Source organism: Lycorma delicatula, chromosome 10, assembly GCF_047948215.1.
Source record: "Lycorma delicatula isolate Av1 chromosome 10, ASM4794821v1, whole genome shotgun sequence".
Lineage (NCBI taxonomy): Eukaryota > Metazoa > Arthropoda > Insecta > Hemiptera > Fulgoridae > Lycorma > Lycorma delicatula.
Window position 1 is genome coordinate 119713354 of NC_134464.1, and position 24587 is coordinate 119737940.

At 29.7% G+C, this 24587-nt stretch overlaps 1 protein-coding gene across 1 annotated transcript in view; it reads right to left on the reverse strand.

The window, feature by feature from the left end:
• The window catches only part of east (enhanced adult sensory threshold), a 49408-nt gene that overhangs the window by 24322 nt on the left and 499 nt on the right, over window positions 1-24587 (reverse strand). The window contains exons 2-3 of the mRNA XM_075376715.1: window positions 6004-9811; window positions 1713-1806 (exon numbers count right to left, since the gene is read on the reverse strand). Coding sequence (XP_075232830.1) covers window positions 1713-1806; window positions 6004-9774 — 3865 coding nt within the window. The 5' untranslated portion in view covers window positions 9775-9811. The remainder of the gene's footprint in view (window positions 1-1712; window positions 1807-6003; window positions 9812-24587) is intronic.

Sequence of the window (24587 nt, forward strand, 5' to 3'; positions counted from 1 at the left end):
ATTATGCTGATATAAGCCGAGTAAAATATTACACAGTTTCAATAATTGCAGGCGATTATGATTGAGATGAACTTTAATGACCAATAATTCTCAATTTTTCTTATGCTCAAAATAAAAATGTCATCCTAAGAAAAATTAACAGAAGGTTAGGATAAACCATCCATAGTATTCTTCTGTCTTGCTACTTTCCTTCAATTGGAACTGATTTTTCAAGAACTTTGATTATCAAGACCATTTTTCTTTCTATCTCAAATAAAACATTTTTATTAAGATCAAATATTATCTTAACACAATGAATCAACTTAATCTCAACTTCTGAGCTTATTTTCCACTACAATTCTTTTAATCCAACCAATTCTACTTAATACATTTTTACACAATTCTCCAACCTCTAAGAAATTTCATCTCAAATGTTTGAATTTTATTTTCTATTCCCTATTAGTAACTAAGGATCTCAGAACCAGAAAATCAAATGAGGCGATTTCAAAAGTTAAAAATAAAAAGATGTCAAATTCCTCCATAATTTTTATTTATACCATTCATTAATTTTGTATTGGATTACATGATCACTGCACTAGCTTTTATGCTAGATCAAAGAAATAGATAAGTGTGATAGAGGTATCATTTTTTGGCTGAAAGGATGGGGTTAGGTGCATTTTTGGGTTCTTGTATTTTGTTGTAGGTTATTAACTAAGGCTATATAGTACACTGTATAATCAATTTTTAATCTGCAGCATTTTGAATCTTTTAAAAACTCTAATGTGCTTCATTATAATTCTTGAGAAAGACAAGTAATATAAATTTTATTTCTTTTTAATTTTTTCACTCTTATAATTAAAAGTAATTTATTTTTCAATTGCCATAACTATATTTTTATGAACTTATAGAAATTGCTTAAAAATACATTTACTGGTGTAAATATAATCTCTCAATCTCATCTTAAATCTTTTTTATTTTTAACATGTAATTGTTCCTGAATTGATTTATTCAATATTGCAAATATCAAAGTCACAGTAATTACTATGCCATTTTTTTAAAAAGTTTTATCCTAAATTAACAATTATTAAATTTTCCATTCCTGATATTTTTAAGTTCCTTTTTATAATTTTTTCCTTTGGTTACATTTCCACTTTCCTTGCCATGTACTTCCAACTTATATGTGAACTAAATAAATGACAGCTGATTAGGTTGGTAAATTAAATGAATAGCAAGTGTCATGGCAAATGTGTCAAAATGAAAATATCAGTTTAGTTTTACTACAAAAAAAAAAGAACGTTTTTCTAACATATTATAATACATCTAAAACTTTAAAAAAATTTTAGAAAGTTAGAAAATGTTGGTTATATATAATTTTACTATTTCATAATTATTATCACTTAAGAACCTTTCATTCAGAAGGTTCTGAGGTCTAAATCCTGGAATCAGGTTTGTGCTTATCAGATTTTTTTAAGAGTTCATCTCAAAAAAATATATGGTAGCTGTATGTGAATGTTAAGTAGCGATTGAAATGGTAATACTTCATAATATCAAGCCTCAAGTAATATCCTAAGTCTTTATCCATTCCAGTGCACTTTACTTCATCAATAACTCTTTTTTTATATACAAATAATTTTTTTATTCATTAGAGATTGATAGAATCTAATAAGCAAATAAAAATCATATAATTTAAATAATTAGTACAAAGGAAGAAATTAAATTATATAACTACTTACCTAAAGAAGCTGTTCTTTGTTTTGCTTGTGATTTACGATTTAAGATGTTATCTTCACCAGCAGACAATGGCCCGTTTTCATTTGAATAATCTTGCTGAATGAAAGAAAAGACACAATAAATAATATTTGAATATTTTATAAAACCAAATGAAAAACAAACCAACTTCTTAATAAAACCAAAATGAAATATAACATTAAAAATCTTAAATTCTAAAATTACAAAATTATCATCTGGCATATGGCATAAATAGATGAAAAAAGATATGAATAATTTAATTTTTGAATCCACATGCATGACCTTAAAAAATCCTAAGACATTTGATAACATCTATATATTGTTGCCAAAGATATTTCAGATGTTAGCCCCTAATTTAAACTTCTGACGCAATGCTGCATAACAGAGACAGTCCACAAGGATATAGTGTACCGTTAATTGTCAGTCACAGAAAGCACAGACAGGTGCACCAGTCTGATTCATGAAGTGTCCATTAGTAAGTTTTGAGTGACCCTCCTCTCGATGGTTATTCCTGCAAGAGCTCTACGGGTGACACAGTATTCTTAACTGGATGAAGTTTATTGTTGATGGTAACATTACATTCACTTTGTCACTCATTACCAACCACCCTCTTCAGAAAACAAACAAGATCATTAGAAATAATGCGATTAGTGAAAGGAAACTGCAAACAGACCTCTTTTTTTGCTTCATGATCAGCATGCTCATTGCTGCATGATCAGTGAGCTCATTGTCTGAAATTACAATACGACTGGGGATCCAGCAGGAGCACACAGTTGTATTACACTGAGTCATTTCAAAGATAACAGACTGTTTCTATTTCACAGAAACAGGATGTCTGGAGTACACGTCAGAATGTTGGGCTAACTACATTTAAGGTCTTCTTAGTAGCATACAGCTCCGCAAGGAAAACATTGGTGAGCTGAGAAGGCCAAACATGTTTGTTCTATTGCCAACTACAAAATCACAACCAAAAGAATTATTATATTTAGAGTCATTCGTATACACTATAGCATCAGTCAGGATTCATGTTATCTACAATATTAAAAACTCTTTATCGCAAGATAACCATATTTATGTCCTTTTTTCCATTCTGACCAAGACTAAATCAATATTTCACGGAGGATGTCAAAGAAGGTAAATAATGTTGAGTAAGAGGAGCTAATTTTATATTTATAGATACAAAAAGGCGATGAGGTCTGATGGCTAGCGAAGCAGTAGATCTTGGCCATTCCTCATATCGATTAACATGCCGGTTGGAGAACACTACATCAAAGGTAGGATGATCTGGTTGTGCTTGTCACGATCACAACTGTCACTGGCTTCCGTTTGCTGGTTGTGGTCGTGATTGTGACTTCGTAATGCTATGTGAGACACCATGATGGGACCAGGTGGGGGTGCAGGATTTGTCCCCGGCTTCTGCGCGAACCAGAATGAGGTTGCGTTCCCCCTGTTAGGTGACCTAAATTGGTCAACTTAATTGGGTGTAGGTATGAATCTCTATGTTGCATAAGACATAATTTTGATTGGTATGAGTATAGTACTGATTTAACTTTAAACTCGTTCATTTTCTGAGGCATTCACAGTCACGAACAGTGCTGTCAAATCTCGACTAGACGCGGGGTTCGCGCTTCCACAGTTTCAGTTAGTTAGTATGAGGCAACATGTTAGGTTGGATGTGAAGATGTCCATGTAAGGCATACGTGAAGGTGAAATTTGATTTGTATTTTACTGATGCAAATGTCTGTCAAGGCATTTACATCGATGGCATCCCGACCGAGGCCTGGCTGATGACTGTGAGATGTAATCAGTTAGAGGATTTAAAAACAACCTCTGGTAAAGTTCCTCAGGGCTTGGAACAGAGGGGGTGGTATGACGACCGGTAACATCACAAGGTCTTCCCCGTATGGGGTTTGTATGTGCTTTAATCTAAGCTACGTAGGAGCATATTATGTGGTTTTATCTATTCCAAAGAGATGGGTTACCACTGTCCACAAGAAGACTTACCACAAGGCTTGAGTGAAATGCACCTATAGGAAGGCAGATAAATGAATGATTGACTACATCGAGCATCTTTAGAGAGTTAGTCCATGCAGACGAATAAGCCATACAACCACAGTCTAAGCAGGAACGGACCAGAGCTCAGTAGAAGTGCAGTATGCATACTCGATCAGCTTCCAAATGTGTATAAGATAGAACTCTAAGCATGTCAAGCATTTTTAGATACTTTATCCCTTCAGCTCCTTTAAATGTGTTACCCATGTTAGTCATTGGTTAAACCACAACCCAAGAAATCTATGCATGGTTCAACTGGTTCACCATGTAAAAACAGTTGAGGGTCAGGATATTTCCTCAAGTGTGAAAATCAAATGCATTTTTTCTCAGAAAATAATGTGAATCCAGTCGTTTTACGCTACAATTCTAAACAGGTTATAGTGTTCTGTTTTGGCTCAAAGTTTTTTATACTGTTTATGGTTACGGCAAATACGGTAACACTTCCCTGTGGTATTCAGTTTTCTAGTGTAAAATTTTTTGGATACATTCATTCCAACTCTAACTTGAAAAGACCAAATACTGTGGAAATCTTTAATAAATGTAAAGAGATTCCCTTGTGTACTCCATTCATGCAGTTTATTTACGATTCCTCTACTCCAAATTGTGTCAAACGCCTTTTACATATCAAAAATTCAGCAATGAGGATTTGGTGAAGTAGGAAGGCATTTTGAATGACAGCTTCAAGAGCAACTATATGATCAATAGATGATCTACCTTGGTGGAAACTGTATTGTTCAGGGGTAATTAGGGGTATTTCTCTAAATCACACTAAATGATGATTTACCATTCGTTTTCATCACCTTGCACATGATGGAACAGGATATTGGTCAAAGAGATAAGGCTTGAGGGGTATGATTTATCTTTACCAGGTTTCAGTACAAATCACCAATTCATCTAACCAAGAAACTGGAAAAACCTGCCTGATCTGAAAATATTCTACTATAGGCACACAAAAGATGTTGTAATGCAATATCTGGAAGGTGTGATGATAACATAATGAATCTGAATCATTTTCAGAGGAAGTATCACGGTAATTATTCAAGGCCTACCTTAGTTCATCAAAAGAAAATTGAATGTTTAATTCATTTTGTGTTTCCAACCACAAACGGGACAATTTCTAACTGCAACTCATACCTCACAAAGTCAGGACAATAGGATGAAACTGACTTAAACATGTTTGCCACATCATTTGGTGTGGTGATGGGGTTGTCATTACTTTCTAGTCCAATTGTCCTCATCCACACGTGGCCCAAACTTTTTATCAAAAATTACATTTTTGTATACTTAAGAATAGACTCAGAGGATATCTGCAATCTGGACTGCTGTAATGTATATAATCATCTAATTTTGTTTGTAACTATTAAAATTATCCCATCTAAAATAAAATACATTAATATAATGAAATGAAAATCTAATTTCATTATAATACTTTCCAAGCCAAAATCACATACCATAGAGTATATGACCAATTTACATCAAACTATAAATAAACTGTATATCATGAAATGTTACAATTATTTTTGGATCAAACATCGATATTGATTTTTAAAAGGTTTACACATTAGAATTTTAACTTCCTGGAATTTTGGCAATAAAGTTGATTTCAGAACCTTTTTTTTGCTTATATCTTGTTAAATACTAAATTTACTACCATAAATAGAATATTAAAACTAGAAGAAAAAAAAGTTCAATTCCAACGTCAATAATCTTTAAAATCTAATACTCAGATAAATGTAAGGTAATGACTCACTAGGCTGTATGAGATAACAGTGTCCCCTCTTTAGGTCTTGTTTTGTTACAGTAAATTATAATAATCTGATCTGAGTTTACATAAAATTATTACCAAGTTATTATTATCAAGTTGTCATCAATGCAGACTGTGCAAGGCCTAACACTCACACTATGGCAGCTGCCTAAGAGCAATGTTTCCAGTAGGTTAGCTCCCAGCAGACTGATTACAAAATTTTTCATTCTATGACAAAAGTCAAGTACTTAGCTTATCAAAATGTAATGTGTTTAATTACATATACATAAAAAAATAAAATAAATTTTTTTTCAAATAGGTTAACATTTTAAAACGCAGACAACTTTAAAAATGAATTTCTACATTGATTCAAAAATAATTACACAACTTTGTATTACTTGGTAGTGCATGGTTTTGTGCAGAATAATTATTACTTAATTAATTTAACAAAAAATGTACATGTAATAACATTTACTAACTTCAGAGCAGATTCTATATTCCAGAACGTCACCACCACCAGCACCTCCATGATCTTTTTCTTTAAAAAACATTTTTCTTCCACCAGATTTTTTATCACCGGCTCTATTTAATTTTATCACAGCTTTTAATGTTCCTGTATAACTATTATCAGGCTTTTTAGATCTTTCATCACATTGACTACGTAATGATTGTAAACCTAAGGCACTTAATATTGACTCTTTATTAGCCCTTTCTTCAGCAGTTTCTTTAATCATTTCATTATCTTCTTTTAAAACAATCTTTGAAGTATCTGTATCATCATTATTATTATTCATAATTTGTACATTCTGCTGATACTCTTCTTTAGGTAAAACTTCTTTATCTATACTCTCACCTATTCTAACACTGGCTGTATCAAAACAGATTTTATCAAAAGTTTTATTTTCTTTGCCCATTTCTAAATCACACTGTTCCATTTTGTTAATAGATTCCTCATTTATTACATCTTCAGAATTATTTTCACCTGTGTTGTAACGTTTTGAATCGTTCCAGTCATGACTTGATAAATTATCACTGATTTCTAACGCATCAGAATCAACAGATGTTGGCAATTCTGTAACGGCTGAAGTGTATGATGAACTGCTCGATGAGTGGTCGCTGAAATTTATGTTAACATCTTCGTTTGATTTATCTATGGAACTTAAAATTTTGTCATTAGAAATATTATCTTTACTATTAGAATCATCTAATAATTCTGTTAAGGTATTGTCGGTTTTATTCATACTTGACGATTCATCTTCAACATTTAATGAATCTGTATTACATTCAGTCTCGTTAGAATATTGTGCAACAGCTGTTTTTTCACTTAAAATAACATCTGTTACAGTCTCAATTTTATTATCTGTAGTAACATCTTTGGTTAGAGAAGAACACATCAATTCATTTTTTTGAGTTCCTGTATCATTGATTACTTCAGATTTATCATTAATTTCATCTGATAATTCTAATGATTCAATAATTTCTTCAATTTTATCTTTTTCAACAAGATCTTTGGTTTTATAAAAGCCTAATATAGTAACATCTTCAGATATATTAATATTTACATTTTCATCTGAATCTAATACCTTTGAATGATCATTGCTACTATTATCACTATGATCATTGTCAATTACTATTAATTCATCTTTACTTTCTAAAACTACAACTTCATCTTTGACTGGAAGATTCTTATCATCTTTTTTTGACGTATCTTCATCGATTACATTGCTATTATCATTATCATCAACAGGCTTTACATCTAAATCAGCAATTTTTATTTCAGATACATTTTTTACATCTTCATGGATTTCTGAAGCAGTATTTTTAATTAATACTAGTAAAGTTGGTGCAGACTCACTCTTACTAACATAATCCGCATGATCGTTTAAAGAATCATTACTTATTACAAGTTCTTTTGTCTCGTCGATTAAATCTGGTGGGCTTTCACATAATTCCTTTATATCACTACGAGTCAATTTCTTACAATTTCCATCAGGAATGGAATCTGACACCTTGTTACTCTGGATCTTTTCATAACTTTTGATAGGTTCATTGTTCTCACTGTTAATATCTGTAGTTTTAATAAAGTTATTTTCATTATCATCCGTTGATTTTTTACAAGAAAATAAAGGTTTATCAATTCCACAGGTATCTTTATCATCAGTCTTTTTAGGCGATTCTTCAATAACAAGACAAAAATCAACAGATGGATCTAATTCATTAGGTTTTTGCTTATCATCCTTCATGGTACAATTACATTCAAATGGTGTCAAATGTGGCATAGCTGATCCTTCCAATTCAATTTTTGTTTCTTCACCCTCAGTTAATTTTAATATTTCTGACATAACACTAGAATCTGTATTTTTTTGTAACCCTCTTAATGATCTTCTAACCCAGAGAGAGCGACTATTTTTTTTCCGTTCTGAAATTTCACTTTTCTTTTTTGGTTTCTGCATGCCATAAGAATTATTTTTGTCATCAGTTATATCACAGTCAGATGTATCTCCTAAAATACTATCACTTTTTGAGTCGGTGCTCAGTCTTTTATTGGTTTTAATATTTAATTTGGAATCTGACAATATGGATGTACAAGAATCTGCATTGAGTAAAGATTCTGATAAATTTGTTTTTAAATCTTTATTGCCATCACAGCCATCAATTTCAGTAACATTAAGATCTTTTACAGATGATTCTAATTTAATTTCTTCAACAGACGGGATAGGTAAGTTGAATTCAGATGGTGAATGTAAAGTTAAATTGATGGAACTAATTTTATCATTTGATATTTTCCCTTGATTAGTATTATATAAATTACTATTTGAATCTGTCTTATTTGAACAAGATTCCTTAGCTGCAGGACTTGGAAATTCTGTTTTTACTTTTACATCACTGACACCATTATCTTTTTCGATTTTTGTAACTGTACTCGAAGAATCGCAGAAACTTAATTCACTATCTGTTGCATAACTTGATTGATCATCAGCAACCGAATCGCTTTTATTACAGTCGTTACTCATGACACGTCTTCTTTTCTTTATACCTTTGACTTCTTCAGTCGAATCGCACTTTCTTCTTTTACCATTTCGTAACAGTGGTACAGGTGAATCTGATCTAGTTAAATAAGGCATTCTTTTATGTAAAATACCATGGCCCCTACCTCGGCTACATCCTCTTGTTCCTCTACCTCTGCCCCGCCCTCTGCCACGACCTCTGGTAGTATTGTGTAACCCAATTTTCCAGCGTGGCATTCCTCCTATACCAACAGAAGAATTAATGGGAAACTTTTTAAGGGGTCTTGCAGTAGGATTAATTGTCTGTATCACAGTACCACCATTTGATTTTAATTGTATCTTTTTTTCATTGATGCTACTGGTTTCATTTGAAGGACCGGCTGCATTTTTATCCGATTCCTTACTTTCATCATTAAATTCTTTAGTTTTTGTTTTATTTTCATCTTTATCATCATTTAAGCAAGCATTTCTCTTTGAAACCCTTTTCTTTATCACTTTATCACCTGGTAAACCTTTCCCTTTAATTACTCTAACTCCATTGTTTAATTTTCTTTTTTGTTTTGTATCGATGAGGGCTTTATTACGGTTTGCTATAGGGTCACTACTTCTCAGCAACCTTTTCTTTACAGACATTTCTATACATGCTTGACTTGCTTTCAATTTCTTCCTTGCAAGTGTTGTGACCAACAACTTTCCTGCATCTATCTTTCTTCTATTAACATTATATTTTTTGGGATCAGCATTACATTTTAACTTTTTTGTAGACTGTACACTGTTTTCTGATTCGTCTACTGTTTTACCGCTTGAAACACCTTCACCTGTTTGTTTGACTGATCTTTCTGGCATACTTTTACTTTGTTTAAGTTTATTTTTTTTAATAGCAGATTTATTTTTAGAAATTAATTTATCGATAATCGTCGGACTCCTTTTTATTAATTCAGAGTTAAGTTCAAGTAAGTCATCGGTTTGTCGCGTTCTTCGAATAATAGCAGCCGTCTTATCAGGAGATAATGTATTCTTTCTTCTTGACAAAACAGGTTTTGTTTTGTTCTTGGCTGTACACTTATCACCATCGGCAGGTGAATTAAGTCGTACAGTTTTACAAGATTTATTTAAGGTTTTATTAATTTTAATTTGGCCCCTTGTTTTAATATCTCTCTCTTTTTTTTCCTCCAAATTCTTCTCATCTTTTTTTGAATTAGATGACTTATTCTGAATTCCAAATTTTTCTCTTCCTGACATTGTTTCTCGACATTCCTAACATTTATATCTGACGGACCTGAAAAAAAAATTAAATTTAGTATCTATAAATAAACTTATCATACAAGGCAAAAAATTAACTTGTTTTAATTTTAAGAAGCATAGTCATTTTATATTATAAATGTTAAAATACGAAACTGCAGATAACAATTTCATAGAAATTGATACTACTGAAAGAATACCACTATAATTAATACTACTGTTTCAGATCTATGGTATGGATTTTTCAACATGGGTTACCATGGTCTTCAGATAACAAACTTGAATGAAATACATACATAAAAAACTGAAGTCATAATTAAATATAAAAAAAACCAGCTTTGCCCACACCAAACAATAACCTTACTGTGGAAAAGCATGGCTGCAGACATAGTATACTCTTAAGTTGCGTATTTAAGCATACTACACTTTGCTAACAAAATTATCAGTATTTCCTTTCCTGTTTGCCGACTGCAATGAACGCATCTTTATGTTCCGTACATACATGTTCTGAACAAACTTATCTTGTATTTATGTATGACCTTCACAAACAATAAAAGAAACGGTTACTTTTGTTGTTCAAGATATTAATTTAAGGTATACAAATACAAAACGTGATTAATAATATTATTAATAATCCCTAACATATACCAAACAAGAAAAGGTTTTTCCTCAATAAATCTACCTTAAAGCCCTTTTACCCTACCAACTGTTAAAAACCAAACATTGCTATAATTTCTATTACTATCAAAATATTTTTGCATTCAGAGAAAACAAGATCGACTAGAAAATACAAAATATAAATTTAAAAAAATAAAGTGACTTTTATTATAATTTTTAGTTAAACTGTGAACTAGTTTAACAATTCATTACTTCATAAACTACTGTATCTATGGCAGTTCACCTGACTAAGCAGAGGGAGGGAATACAAATAGAATGTTGAGTCGTACACTTCTTGGTAATGGTTTAGCATATCTTGTGTCCTGAAAATTTTAGCAATCAGCAATATATATTATTTATTTATTATTTGCAGCAAGTGGTGATGTGTTGATTAGTGTATTAAAACTCTATATTATTAATTTTAGACAAATATTTTTTTAATTTAAAGTGCCAGTTAGTGAATTAATATTAATATGTACCTTCCCGTTTGTATAGCATTATTATAGTTTTACACTTTAATTAATTTTGTTTTATTTTTTAATTTAAAATATCTCCTAGAAAAGGAAACAAAGTAACTCTTTCTGGAGGGAGTGAAATTATTGGGTGATGATGGAAGAATCAAGAAAAACAGCCATTTATATTTCTCTAAAAGAATTACAGAAATGGCCACACATTATTCTGGTGTTTCTGTATAGTCAGTCGACAGGATCTGCACAGAAAGAAATATTTAGAGGCTTGCCCTGACCAAAATTTAAGTATTCCAGGGAAAGGTAAAGAAACAAGACCACACCAGCTGTGGTGAATGTAATTAAATTTGATAAGAAGGGTAATTAGAAGGAAAATTCAGCATTTTTACACAGTTCAAAAGAAAATCCTATTGTCGCAAAACGTTTACCTATTGAGAAGGGCAAAATAGATTTCCTGTGGGGTAATATTAAGAAAATTAATTGATTTAAATGGAAGAAATTCTAAAATAAAAAAAATACTAATTAAAAGGCTTGCAATTGTTCCAAGATGGCGTAGGTAACTAATACACATAAAAGCAATTTTGTGTAAAAGAAAGTAGTAAAATAGTGCACTCAGACGAACAAAATGTGGGTAGGTAGTAACTTTAGCATATAATGAAGGCTAACAACAATATGATGATTGTAGTGTTCATGTTAACTAGATATGATTGAATCGACAAATAATAGTGAAAGTTGGAAGCAGAAACAGGTTCATACCAAGAGTCGATCTTATTCCAAGCTGGTTCAACTTCTGGAAACTACCACAAATATATGAATGACATCAATTTTGAAAAATGGTTACAAGAAAAAAGCTTATGAGAAAAGGTGTAGCATACCTTGAAGGATTGAGGAAACAATTCTCGTAGAAGCATGTAAATCAAAAGAGAAGACGTTTAAAATTTATTCTACTTTAAAGGCTTTTGGGCGTACAATTATTTGACTGCCATATATGTACAGTTTAAATGATGCAATTAAATTAGCTTGGGCAAAAATGAAATGCATAGGAGATGAAGTAATGAGGACTTGATATCAAATGCGTTATGCAACTCACTCTAATGGTACTTGAAATAGCAACAGAGGAGTAGATTGATTATGAAAAGTATGTAATTAAGAGAAAATGACTATTGCTATAAAGATGGAATTATATCAGAATTATTGATAGTTTCATCATTTGATTGGTAAAGTGATGATCTCATAACAGTGAGACACATCCCAGAATTGTGTCCAACCACTTAATCAAGGTAAAAAACATAATTTAATCAGTCTTCTCTGTAAATACTTTGTGTTTCTATACTTATACAAATGCATGTTTATTTTATTTTTTTTACCATTGTAAATGCCTTGATAATTTAATTTTCCTAAATTTAGACATCTTACTGTCATAATAAAAAAATAATTTCAAAAAATAAACTGACAGATAAGTAATAGAAAATCAATCTAAGTTTAGATTTTTCAAGGATAATAACAAAATCACAAATTTAAAATATCTAAGTTTTAGACTGTTTTATGCATAAACACAGTAATAAACATTTTTAAGAAACTAATGAAATATGTTAAAATATAACTATGTTTAGGCAGAAATGACATACACTAGCAATAATTCATGTCTAACACACTTTTATAATTTACAGTAATAGATATCTTGCTTATTCTAAATTACACAGATTTGTTATATTAAGAATCTGCATCAGATCTGTTAATAAAATTTACCAATTGCATAAAAAAGGTTAAATTTTTTAACAGAGAGAGTAAAATATAAAATGTTTGAATTATGTTAGTATATAAAATTAAAGATATCCATAAAAATACTGAACAATGAGTAATCCAAAAGGCCTGCAATGACAAGGGACCTAAAAAACCTAACTCCCTTCAGGAGTGATAACTTTAGTTCCTATTTAATGCTTAACATTACTAATCCCAGTAGACTGGTATAATTATCTCATTTTTCCATTGCTTTTTTCTACGATTACACATAAAATCTGTTTAAAGATTATATAATATGCACATATAAAATAAAGAAACAAGTTAAATTTTAACAAAACACAAGTCAACAGACAGACAAATATGTTCAATGTCCAACACTTGTTTAATGTTACATATGTCAACAGATTTTACTTTCTTCATTCCTTTATATCTTGTAGCTTCTTCACACAATTACAAGTAATATAGATTTTACAATTTAAGTTCTATGTTTCTTCATACATGAAATCAAAATGAAAAAATTTCTGAAAATCTATAGCCTTCTGAAAAGTTGTAAAAATTCAGTAGTGTTGGTAGTACTAGAAACAAAACTACTACATTAGATTGAGCTAGTTCATTTTTTCAGTTAATTAACCAATTTATTTATTTGATAAGATACTGTATTAGATAATTTTGCTTATGAATCTTTTTCTTGGAATTACACTTTTATTAACTGGATAATACCAATTTCTGCTGTCTTATGGTAAGTAATTTAATTATAACTCTATGAAAAAATTGCTTAATCTTTTTATAGTTGCTTAATAGGAATAAATTAAATGACTTTAAATTCAATATCTCATAATAACTTCGTATCTACAAGATAAATATTTGTAAATGTGAAGTTCTGCTTATATATTTTCCCCTTCATTACATCTTATTTTAATTTGTTGATAATTTCTACGATAAGTGGTCACAAATGAGAACTCAACTCTTTTGAATTTTACTGAAAACAAACAAGAATTAAAAAAAATAAAAAATTCCTGTTATTTCACAACTAATTAAATACAATTTTCAAATTTGTTTTTGTAAAAATTTTATAAGATCAAAACGTTTGAGAAATATTATGTAACTATATCTGATATTTCATGAAGATGAAATAGGCTCGAACATTTTGCAAAAAAAAAAATATTTAAACAACATTAAATGTTATAAAAACATAATTTTTTAAAATTGTGCTATGGTTTTTCTAAAAGGTTTATAATACATGCATTTATTCTTCCAGATAAATGGCAGCTGAAAACAGGTAGCCGAAAAAAAAAAAAATGTTGAAACAGCAAACTACGCTAAGGATGTCACAGGGTGAGCTGAAACGACTGGACCGCATATAAAGCAGTATGGGCTGATAATCGATGTAGGCTGTGCAAGGACTAAAATGGTTAAACCACTGCATATGAAATTATAACTACAACAGAGGTTTTTGAAGACTTAAAAATCAGTATTAGGTGATGACAGTCAATTCCAACTGATAGTTTTAGAATGAGATGGATGTCTGTAAAACGTTTTTTTCTAAAAAAGATGAATGTAGACCCTTGGAGAATTAACCTACTTGAGTGAAATGACAAAAGCTTTCTAAAAATCATTAATACCAAGGATTGTGTTTAATGTAAGACACTATAAAATCGAGCAAAAATCAAACATTGTCAACATGGAAGACTAACAAAATAATACTTCAAAAACAGGAAAAATTGGAGAACTACTTGGTCCCACCATGGCAGGACAAATAACACATAAAAAATAACGGATCCTTCAGGATTAAGTTTTAATTTATTTTCAATTTTTAGTCAACATCAATTCATTCACATTTTTTGTCACTTAGACTTGATAAAAAAACAACTTTATAGCTTTGATGGATATTTCTGAATGAACTAGCAACTTATCCATTTTGTTGTTTTTCATTTTTATAAAATAAATTGACACACATAGTAGACTGTAGGTGGGAGGTATATATATATATACATATATATATATAATGTATATATTTTTTTTTTGATGACTAATTTTTTCTTTTTTGGGGGGGGGCAGACTCTTTTAGGACTGAAAGATACATTTTTTTTTTTTGAATTCACAAGTTTATTAAGACTTTTTTACATCAGTGTTCTTGCCTAAGTCATCATCACTTTTTGATAAACTATCAACGTAATTTACAATTCATCATTTAATAAAAGATCATTTTACTGTCACTTAACAAATAAAAATAAAAACAGAGAATCACTACAAAAAACTTGCTATGGTTTTTTAGTGAAAAGATTTTCTTCACTATCATCAGTTTAAGATTTTAAATTTAACAGAAAAAAAAAAAAAATTTAACAGAAATTTTAGTCAATAGAGCATACCAAATGACAGTGCACACATTATACTGATACGGTTATTAGAACGATATTTTTTCTAACCCTTTTTCAGAGGATTGCAACAGTCAATATTTAATGTCATCAACATTTGCTATTAGCATTTAAGGGCAACAACATCAGCATTATTTCCTGCTCCACCTTAGAGGTAATTAAAATTTTATACTTTATTTATTTGGCACATGATTGTCAGGAGATGTACTATAAAATAATTATTTCATCTTCATACAAGAATACATTTGCAAATAATATTATAAAATAAAAAATTACTGGTCTAGTGACAAATTTAATTTTACATTCTATTTAACAAACATTTTATAAAGACAGAGTATGACCAAATGTTTAATGAAAGGAATGAATGCAGAGTTAAGAAAGAAATTCAGTGGAAAAAAAACAATAAAAACATTTTCCTTAACCCATCCTAGCTGCCGGAGAGGTGTACTTTCAAATTCTGGGTCATGCGACTTTAAACCACTTGTTATACATCCTCAATTAAAGTTAAAAGAGTGATTTATTCTTGCTTTAAACTTTCTACATTACTATTAATCAATCTTTTGTTAAATCAGTCTCATTTATGATAGCACAAAGATGAAAAGTAAATTATTTTTAAAATATTAACCCATACACATTAAAAGCAGAACAGGTTTATTGAAAAAACAAATTTTGGTGCTAAATTTTTGAACATCTGAGAGATTATACTAGTAATATTTTGAGGAAGGGTGGCTAATATTTTTATAAATTAAAAACAAATTTTTTACTAAATTTCATTCTAAATTTCATTCAACATTTCATTTATCTGATTCGGAAGCTGATTCAGGCACAAAATACCACAATAAACAAAAATTGTTTAGTTCAATAAAATTTATTAAATATGATTATTTAATATCTAAAAAAAATCATATCATCATATGATCATCATTCTATCATATCATCATCATCATTCTTTCCTTTTATTCAGTTTCCAAATGATATGATGATGTAGATCATAGAACCTCCTCATTCTCTTTGTTGATAACTTTCTTCAGCACTGTTCTTATTTTTAAGTTTTATTATTAAAATCCTATTCAGATGATAAAAAATCCATATAACCTTAAATAAAACTATAAATTCAGTTATAATAATCATAACATACATTCTGGGATAATTCTGAATAAAATACCTCGTAGTTCCATTCTGTTCACTCAACACAATTGGTAAGCATAAATGTATACTCTCAACTGCTGCAACCAACATGCGGTAGAACAAACAATTATTGTAATATGTATTGAGAATTTGATGAAAAGAATGCAAGAAAATATTCACTATCTTTCTTAAATATCTATCTATAATTATGAATGTTAATACAGTTGAACTTCTACATTACAAAAACCTTGATTTTACAAAATTTTTTACTACACCGTTATATTTTAATAAAACTATGTATAAATTTATCTATATTTAATGTATTCATACTTCTATATAACGAAATGGTGACACTGCATATTAATATAATACAGTATGTAGTAACATAATACAGTAATTTTTACAAAATGTTTATTAAAAATAATGACACAAAATTTAATATTTTTAACTCTGGTTTTTATTCCTTTGATTTCCGTACCTAAATTGTACCAGTATATAAACACAAAGTATTCTTGAAAACAGCCAAGAATGACAGATTATTTTTATTGAACTGGTAAAGTGAAAATTCTCAAGATTCTCTTACAACCCATTAACAATAAAGTTTTAACAAAAGATTTAAACACACGTTCTCTGCAGTTACTATCTGCCTATATATTAAAGTAGCACAATTTCCCAAAATCCATTAACTAATGCCAAGCACTAAAATCACTGTGCAAACTTTTAATCAATTATCTAAACATTTATCTACGGTACATAGACGTAACAAATAGAATATTTAGAAAACATTTAACACATACTTCCTCTATTGTTCAGTGCATACATATTGTTCAAAAATAATTTTCCCTAGGATTAATGCAGTTGGTCTCTGTCTTTGGAGTACATTGCTTGCATTATACAGTACTCTACTGTTTTTTTAGTGTGCCATACACAATGTCAAAACCGAAGTGCCTTAATGTTTCGGAAAAAATTAGCGTTGTACCATGAAATTGACAAAGGTGTTAAAAAAAAGTTTATTACATGAAAATTTGGAATCCACCTAGTTCATTGTCAACAATTTAAAAAAAATCAGGACATGATACTAAAAGAACTAGACCAGTGTAGAGAAAATCTAGAGAAAAAATTAAAAGGTAGCACGCATGATGATATTGATGAGCCATTTTAAAAGGATGACAATGGCGCAAAAAAAGCTTCCAGGACATTAATTTAAAAAAAAGTCCTGGAATTTGGAGGCACATTAGGACACAAAGATTTTCAGGCTAGCAATGGGTGTTTAGAGAAGTTTAAAAAGAGACATTTGTTATTCATCAAGTAATTTTTGGAGAAAGTGCAAGTGCCAGTGTGACTATGAAACTTGGAAGCAGACAGTGTTGAAATCAATTTTAGAGGAATATCTATGAAAAGACATTTTCAACACGGACAAGACAGGTCTATTTTGCAAATGTTTATCCAACAAAATGCTAACTTTTAAAAATGATCTGTGCTTTGGTGGTAATCTACGAATTATGGTGTCAGGGGCTGCAAACATGCTAGAGACTGAAAGACTTAAAATCGGTAAATATCGGTAATCGGTAAATGTAAAATTGCATTGTTTTTGAGGAGTTAAATCTCTAGAGGTAGAATACACATTTAACAAAAAGGCATAGATGACTATGAACATTTTTACGAACTGGGTAAAAAAGTTGGACAAACAGATTACCAGACAAAATAGAAAAATTGTACTTCATTGATAATTGTACGGCACATCTTCAAGACATTAATACTGTTGTATTAAATAACATAAAAGTACTATTTTTTCCACAAAATTTAATGTCAATTGTACAACTAATGGATCAGGGGGTAATTAAAAATCTTAAATTGGATTACTGAAAAGAATCCTGAAAAAATTGTAACTATTGTAGTGAACAATTAAATATTGTTGACCTCTGAGAGTGCATTTCTGAATTATCAAAAGTATGGACCAATGAAGTTAGCGATGAAACAATATTTGATTTTTTTTTTTAAAGCTGGTTCCAGAAAGAAATGAAGATGATATGACACTGGTACAGTTAAAGAGTCACTGGAATTTCCTCCAAATAACTGGAAATATCACTAACAAGATTAAATTGGAAGATTTCATCACTGCTGATGAAGAGGTTACAGATTCTGATTTTCTGGACTATACATACTTTTTATACAGTATGTATAATATATTAGATTAAAATGTAATGCACGACATAAAAAAATAATTTACATTTTTTCTGTAGCGCTATTAAGAAAAATAACTGTTCATAATTCTAATTCATGATAAAACGGGATAAAATATTCGTAAAAAAAATTAGACAGAATTCTTGTTACATCTATAAAACAAAAACCTCTTTTTAACTAATTTTTCCCAGGACTCTCAATTTTATTATATAGAGATCCGACTATATTATTATACAATTAAGCAAAAGCATTATATGCTTGAGGGCCTTAGAAAGTGGACATACAAAAAAAATGCAAAACAATATCAAAGAAAACAAAATTAAGTCAATATGCCACTGAAAATTCAAAAGTCAATAGGACATTGCTGTTGACTGACAGGACAACAATCACATATGATATCCTGCAATATCTTATCAAACTGACTCTTAAAACCACCAATAAATAGACCAGTAACAATGTCTTCAGGCAGTAGGTTACAAAGATTAACCACTCTTATAGAGAAGAAATCCTGCTTTGTTACTTTGAAATTTTTCCTTAGTAAGCTCAAACATTACCACAAGTCTGACTGACTTAATACACCAATATAAACAAAATCTAATGTAATCAAGTATTGAAATATGCATGCAGCAAGTACCCAATTGACAGCATATTAATTATAAGTTATAGGTAATCAAATTATTTAATAAATTAAAATATTATAAAATAGGAGTAGAAGAAAAAAAAATGTTACTACATAAACAGGAATTATAATGTTTTCTGTAAATTACACTACTCTTTGCTCCAAGTAATGGTAACTGAATAGTATATAAATATCCATCTTAGATTACTTAACAAACTTACAATCTGCATACTGATTAACACAATTTAGCTACAATCGAGCTCTATTCATGAAATGTTTTATGGAAATATTTTATATGTAAACAATTAAAAATCTTATTAATTTAATTAAATTCTTATTTTATATAGAGGAATGCTCTTTCAGAAGTCCATGCATTAACAGTCACTTTCATTAAAAAAATATTAAATTTTTAATTACGTGAATCAATAAAATAAAGTTTAAAAAAAATTTTAAACCAGTATTAATTCTACAACTTTACATATAACTGAATTAAAATTGACATTTACTATTAATAATGCAGGCAGAAATAATATCTTATATTTTCTCTGGTAATTTAAACAAAATGTATCCATTATAGTCTGCCAATGAATTCAATAACTTACATTTATAATTGGTAAACAAGAATTTGCTCAAAAACCATTTTCAAAAATTTCTATAGATTTGAATTTTTTAATTGAAAAACAAGAAAATTACACTCAAAACAATTTTTAAGTATAGTCTTTTTGTTTTTTTAATTAATTTAAATAACAATATGGCAGAGCTCTTTATTTGTCAGCTTATTTATCTGTGACATCATATTTTTTGACTGTTATAATTCATTGACTATCATTATTATGTCCCTTATATAATCAAAAATGTAATATTTTTATTAAATAACTGAAAATGGAGGTACCGCTACAAACAAGTTCTATATAAAATAATGTGTCTTTAATGTAACCACATCTTTCTTAAATTTTTACTACTTTTGTGAATGTATTAATTTCTAACATTTTCTTATATAAAAAAAGAGATATTTAAAATAAAATGTTCAACAAAATCATAAGTATATATAATCAACAGGTTATTCATATATTAAAATAAATACTGCTTTAAAAAATATTACAGTAAAAAATCAGAAACATGCTTACAAAAAATAAAAATATCATAAATTCTTTTATACCAATTGAATGTAATCAGAGTGGTGAAATGGGAATTTCAAACTAGTGATTCCAGTATTACTTAGATCTCTACATTATTTATGGGCTTGGCTATCTCCAAAAATTAAATATACAAAGAATTCCACGAAGAAAATGAACAATCACAAATGGGAAAGAGATTCTGTATTACAATTACATCTATATTTTCTTATAAAACAATGATCTTATGAATAGCTATTATTTTATTAGCAACACATAACAGTAACTGTGTTTATGATAAAGAGACATAAGATTCCAAAATGATTAATTAATATTAAAATATTAAGTTAACTACATTAAAGTTTTTTTACACAAAGCAAGACTACATTAACCTGTAAGAGTATAATGGTTGACTTCCTACTTAATATTAAGTTAGTGTTAATTACATATCTAATAGGATTTTTACAGAAGTTATTAAAAGTAATAATACAATTTCTGGCATTCAGAATTGGTTTGAATTTATTAACATTTATTACCTACATCACCAATATTTATTAATAGTGGAGCTACGTGGATCTTTTTATAAAAAGATAGGCTTTTTAATTAAAAATTTGTTCTATAAAACAATTTTTTTTTTCAGTACAGTAATGAAAGAATAGGCAACACATTATATACCTTACATAAAATTAAAAAAAAAATGTATAAAATTAAACAAATATCAGGATACTAATTTTAAAAACTGAATCAATTTAAAAATTCTTTAAGGAACAGCATTTAAAAAAGAATATATGTAGCACTTTGTTAAGACAAAAGTTCTTTTCTTCATTTGTTAATGCATATTTTGGATTTTTTGTCTTAACAAAGTGCTACATATATAATTGTCTTAATAAAGTGCAGTAACAGTCAGTGCAGCCAGTATTAGGCTGCACTGACTGTTATGGCTCATTTTCATAATAACGGACATCTCATAAAAAACGTAACCTTTGAGTGCATAATAACATACAAACTTATTGCATCTTTCAGAATTTGTTGCATGCTGGTTCTGGAAATATTCAATTGTTGTGAACATTGGCGAATAGATTTCACCTGACTTACAACATTATTCGCAGAACAACAAATACAAGGGCGCCCTGAGGGTTTAATGCTCACAAACGAACAAATTTAGGGTTTTATCAAATTTAGCAATCAGTCTCATCACAATCAACTTATTCGGTGCATTATATTGACCAAACATTCCATCGAGTTTGCAAACAGTCTCTGCACAACATTCACCTCATCTTTATTAAGTCTTCACTATAACAACATGCTGTTCCACCATGAAGCGCTCCATTCCTACCCGTACAGAAAACAGATGACGATCATGCGCTAAGCTGCACTGTGTGATAGTAATCACAAAGACAACAGATGTAAATTGTGTAATGTTCAGTGCTGCTAACTTACTAGAACAGAAATGGCAGGGATTTCAAAAGTTGCATTATTTATGGGACTCCTATATCTTCCTCCCTACTACTACTCGTCATGTACAACTTTTTGTTCATATTGAGTTAGTTGTTCGACCTTGATGCGCTGTTGTTTAAAAATATGCCGGTCTCAGTGACACTGGGCTTCTGTTGAAGTATTTTACAGTGTGGTCTCGCATACCAGAGGTTTCAGTTTACGCGTGTGTCATGTATGTGTTATAGCCTATTGTTCACATACAAATTGCATAAATAGTTTGTGTATTATCCACATCTATAAAACTGTTATATTCCTTGTAATTTTCTTTGAGAACGAGAAAAAATGGATTGTGCAAATCAGTCACCAAAACTTTTGGATTCACACGATTTTGGTGATAAAATATGGAAATTACTTAGTGACCTTCCAGAAGAATTTTACAGTAATATTAGCAGTATGGTTGATGATTCAGATGAAGATCCTAATTTTGTGCTGTCGGATGAGGAGGCTGGTAATACAGAAGAATCAAATTTGGAGAAAGAAGAGGATGAAGAAAATCTGTTAGCAGATCAAAGGAATGCACACAATATAGATAACAATCTGTTGCAAAATCAAGGTAAATAGAACAAGATACAGAGAATAATCTTTTACAACCAATCAAGGAAGAGAAACATACTTCGCAGAAAGACTACAGAAAAATAATTTGATCTTCATAGTGCTAAGGAATCTCAAAATAGGGTAGAATCTGCAAAAAATATAAGATTCTTACCAGATGTGCAGACTTTGGGAAACCAACCTAACAAAAACAGCTTTGACAGCTATTGTTTGATGACACAATCGTAAATACAAGTGTCATAAACACTAAGAAAAGTTAGAAAAAATAAGAACAGGGTTGTCTTCACAAATGAAAATAATCAGAGGAACACAAATACTGAAGAAATAAATGCTCTCTCTGATAGGTTTGCTAATAATATCTTCAGTCTTGGGTTCAAATGATGAAAAAGTAACTTCTTTATTTATGAGAGATTTTAATTCGACACATATATACAGCTACTATGAGAAGAAATTTGAAATCAAGATTGATATGTCTTAGGTTCGATGGTGCAGAATCCCACCCACAAAGAAAAGCTAATACAAAAGCAGCTCCAATCTCTGAAATATTCGATAAATTTATTTCAAAAAGCACAAGTGTCTAGTTTATTTAATCGACTGCCACAATAAATGAGATGCTCATTCCGTTTTGAGGAAGATGCAGATTCAAGTTTTTCAAGCTGAAGAAACCAAAGTATGGTGTGAGAGTTTTATGTTTGTGTTTCTGGAACTTTGTATTTATTAAATGCGTACATTAACACTGGCAAAGGAAAGATTTTACAGGCCTAAGGGAAGAAGAAAAAATGTATAACATACAATCACAATCAATAATTACATTATGTAAAGCAGTTTTGGGTAGTACAAATGTAAGTGCTGACAATTGCTTTTACTTAGATTGTAGTTATCTATCAACTGCTCAAGAGAAAATTGACATCTGGGAACCATGAAAAAAGACAAACAACAAATCCCAGAAGAATTCAAAACCCTGTTCCACCAGTCATGTCTTCTCGTGTCATGTCAGTCTTGTGAGGTTTGTTCAAAAAAAGAATAAAGCCGTAGTTCTAGCATCAAAAATGCAATGCATTATTGAGATCAACAAAGAAAATAAGAAGCCTGAAATAATCTGCTTTTACAATTTTACAATACAACAAAATGTGGTGTCGACCTACTAAACATGAAAGCTGTAAGACAAGGCACTGGCCTCTAGCCATTTTCTACAGGTTGCTAAATACTGGCGCTGAAAATGTATTTTTCTGCAATGCACACTTTCGATTCTGTAAAGGAATTAGGCTTGATCTTACTGTTCCACACCTTCAAAAGAAATTCACTATGCCTTGTCTTCAGCAACATTTGAAGGAAATTATAAAGACTTTAGAAGAAAACCTTCCCCAGGAACAGCAAGGAAAAGGAGAAGGCCCCCACACACCATTTAGAGAAAAGAAAAACCTGTGAAACATGTCCGTCAGAGCAAAATGAAGAAAAACTCCATATGTGCATATAAGTGTAAAAGTTTTTATCTTGAATGTAGTAGGAAGGTATGTGTAAGTTATCCACTAAAAATGTATTATTCTTTTTTATTATTATTACTGTTATTATATATTGTAAATATATATTATACGTATTTTATATAAAAATATAGTTTCCTGAAAATCATAAATTAAATAAATTATAAATATTTTTGCTGTAGAAATATTTTAAAACATCAAAAAATAGAATTATTCCCCTTAAAAAAACTGTAGTTTTATTTAAAAAAGCATTTTGAACTTACCTGTTACTATTTAATACATATAATTAAAATACATTAATTTTATTCCTTATCTTAGTCTCAGACCTGGGGTTTCAGTAGTTATAAAAAGAATTGTTAAGAAAAAAAACACAGAATCATGAAATCAAAAGTAATTTGCTTAACAACCTAATCTTACAAAAACAAATTGCATAAAGTGAACATATATTTAACGACAGAGTTCTTGCGAAGTGGAGGATCATAAACTTAGTACATAAAAAATTACAATTAAAAATGCAGAAATGTTTTTTAATCATTAATTTATAGTAATAAAATCTAAAACTAAAAGGTAAAAACACTCAAAAGTTCATTAAAAAAGTTATATTAAAGTCTATGGGAAGAAAACTTTCAATAAGCAAACTTTAGGTTAAGTAACCTTATTAGGTTATCATGGTTAAGATTTAAAAATTTAATTTCGAAATTCTTTTACAAATAAAACGGGAAAATTTTGTTTACTAAAATAAAAAGATATCATATAAAATCTTTCATGAACATATAAATTATTAGATATACGCACAAGCTAAACTAGGCTATTATTTTCGGAATAATCACAAAACACGTAAACAAAAATTCATTTCATAAATTATTTTCATTAAAAGGCTACATTGGATACACAAATTTTTAACAGAATAAAACAAAACTGTTATCAGTAGTTTACTGTAGATATCCGGTAATAAGAATGACAAGCACAGTTACAAACAAATTCACGAACAGTAT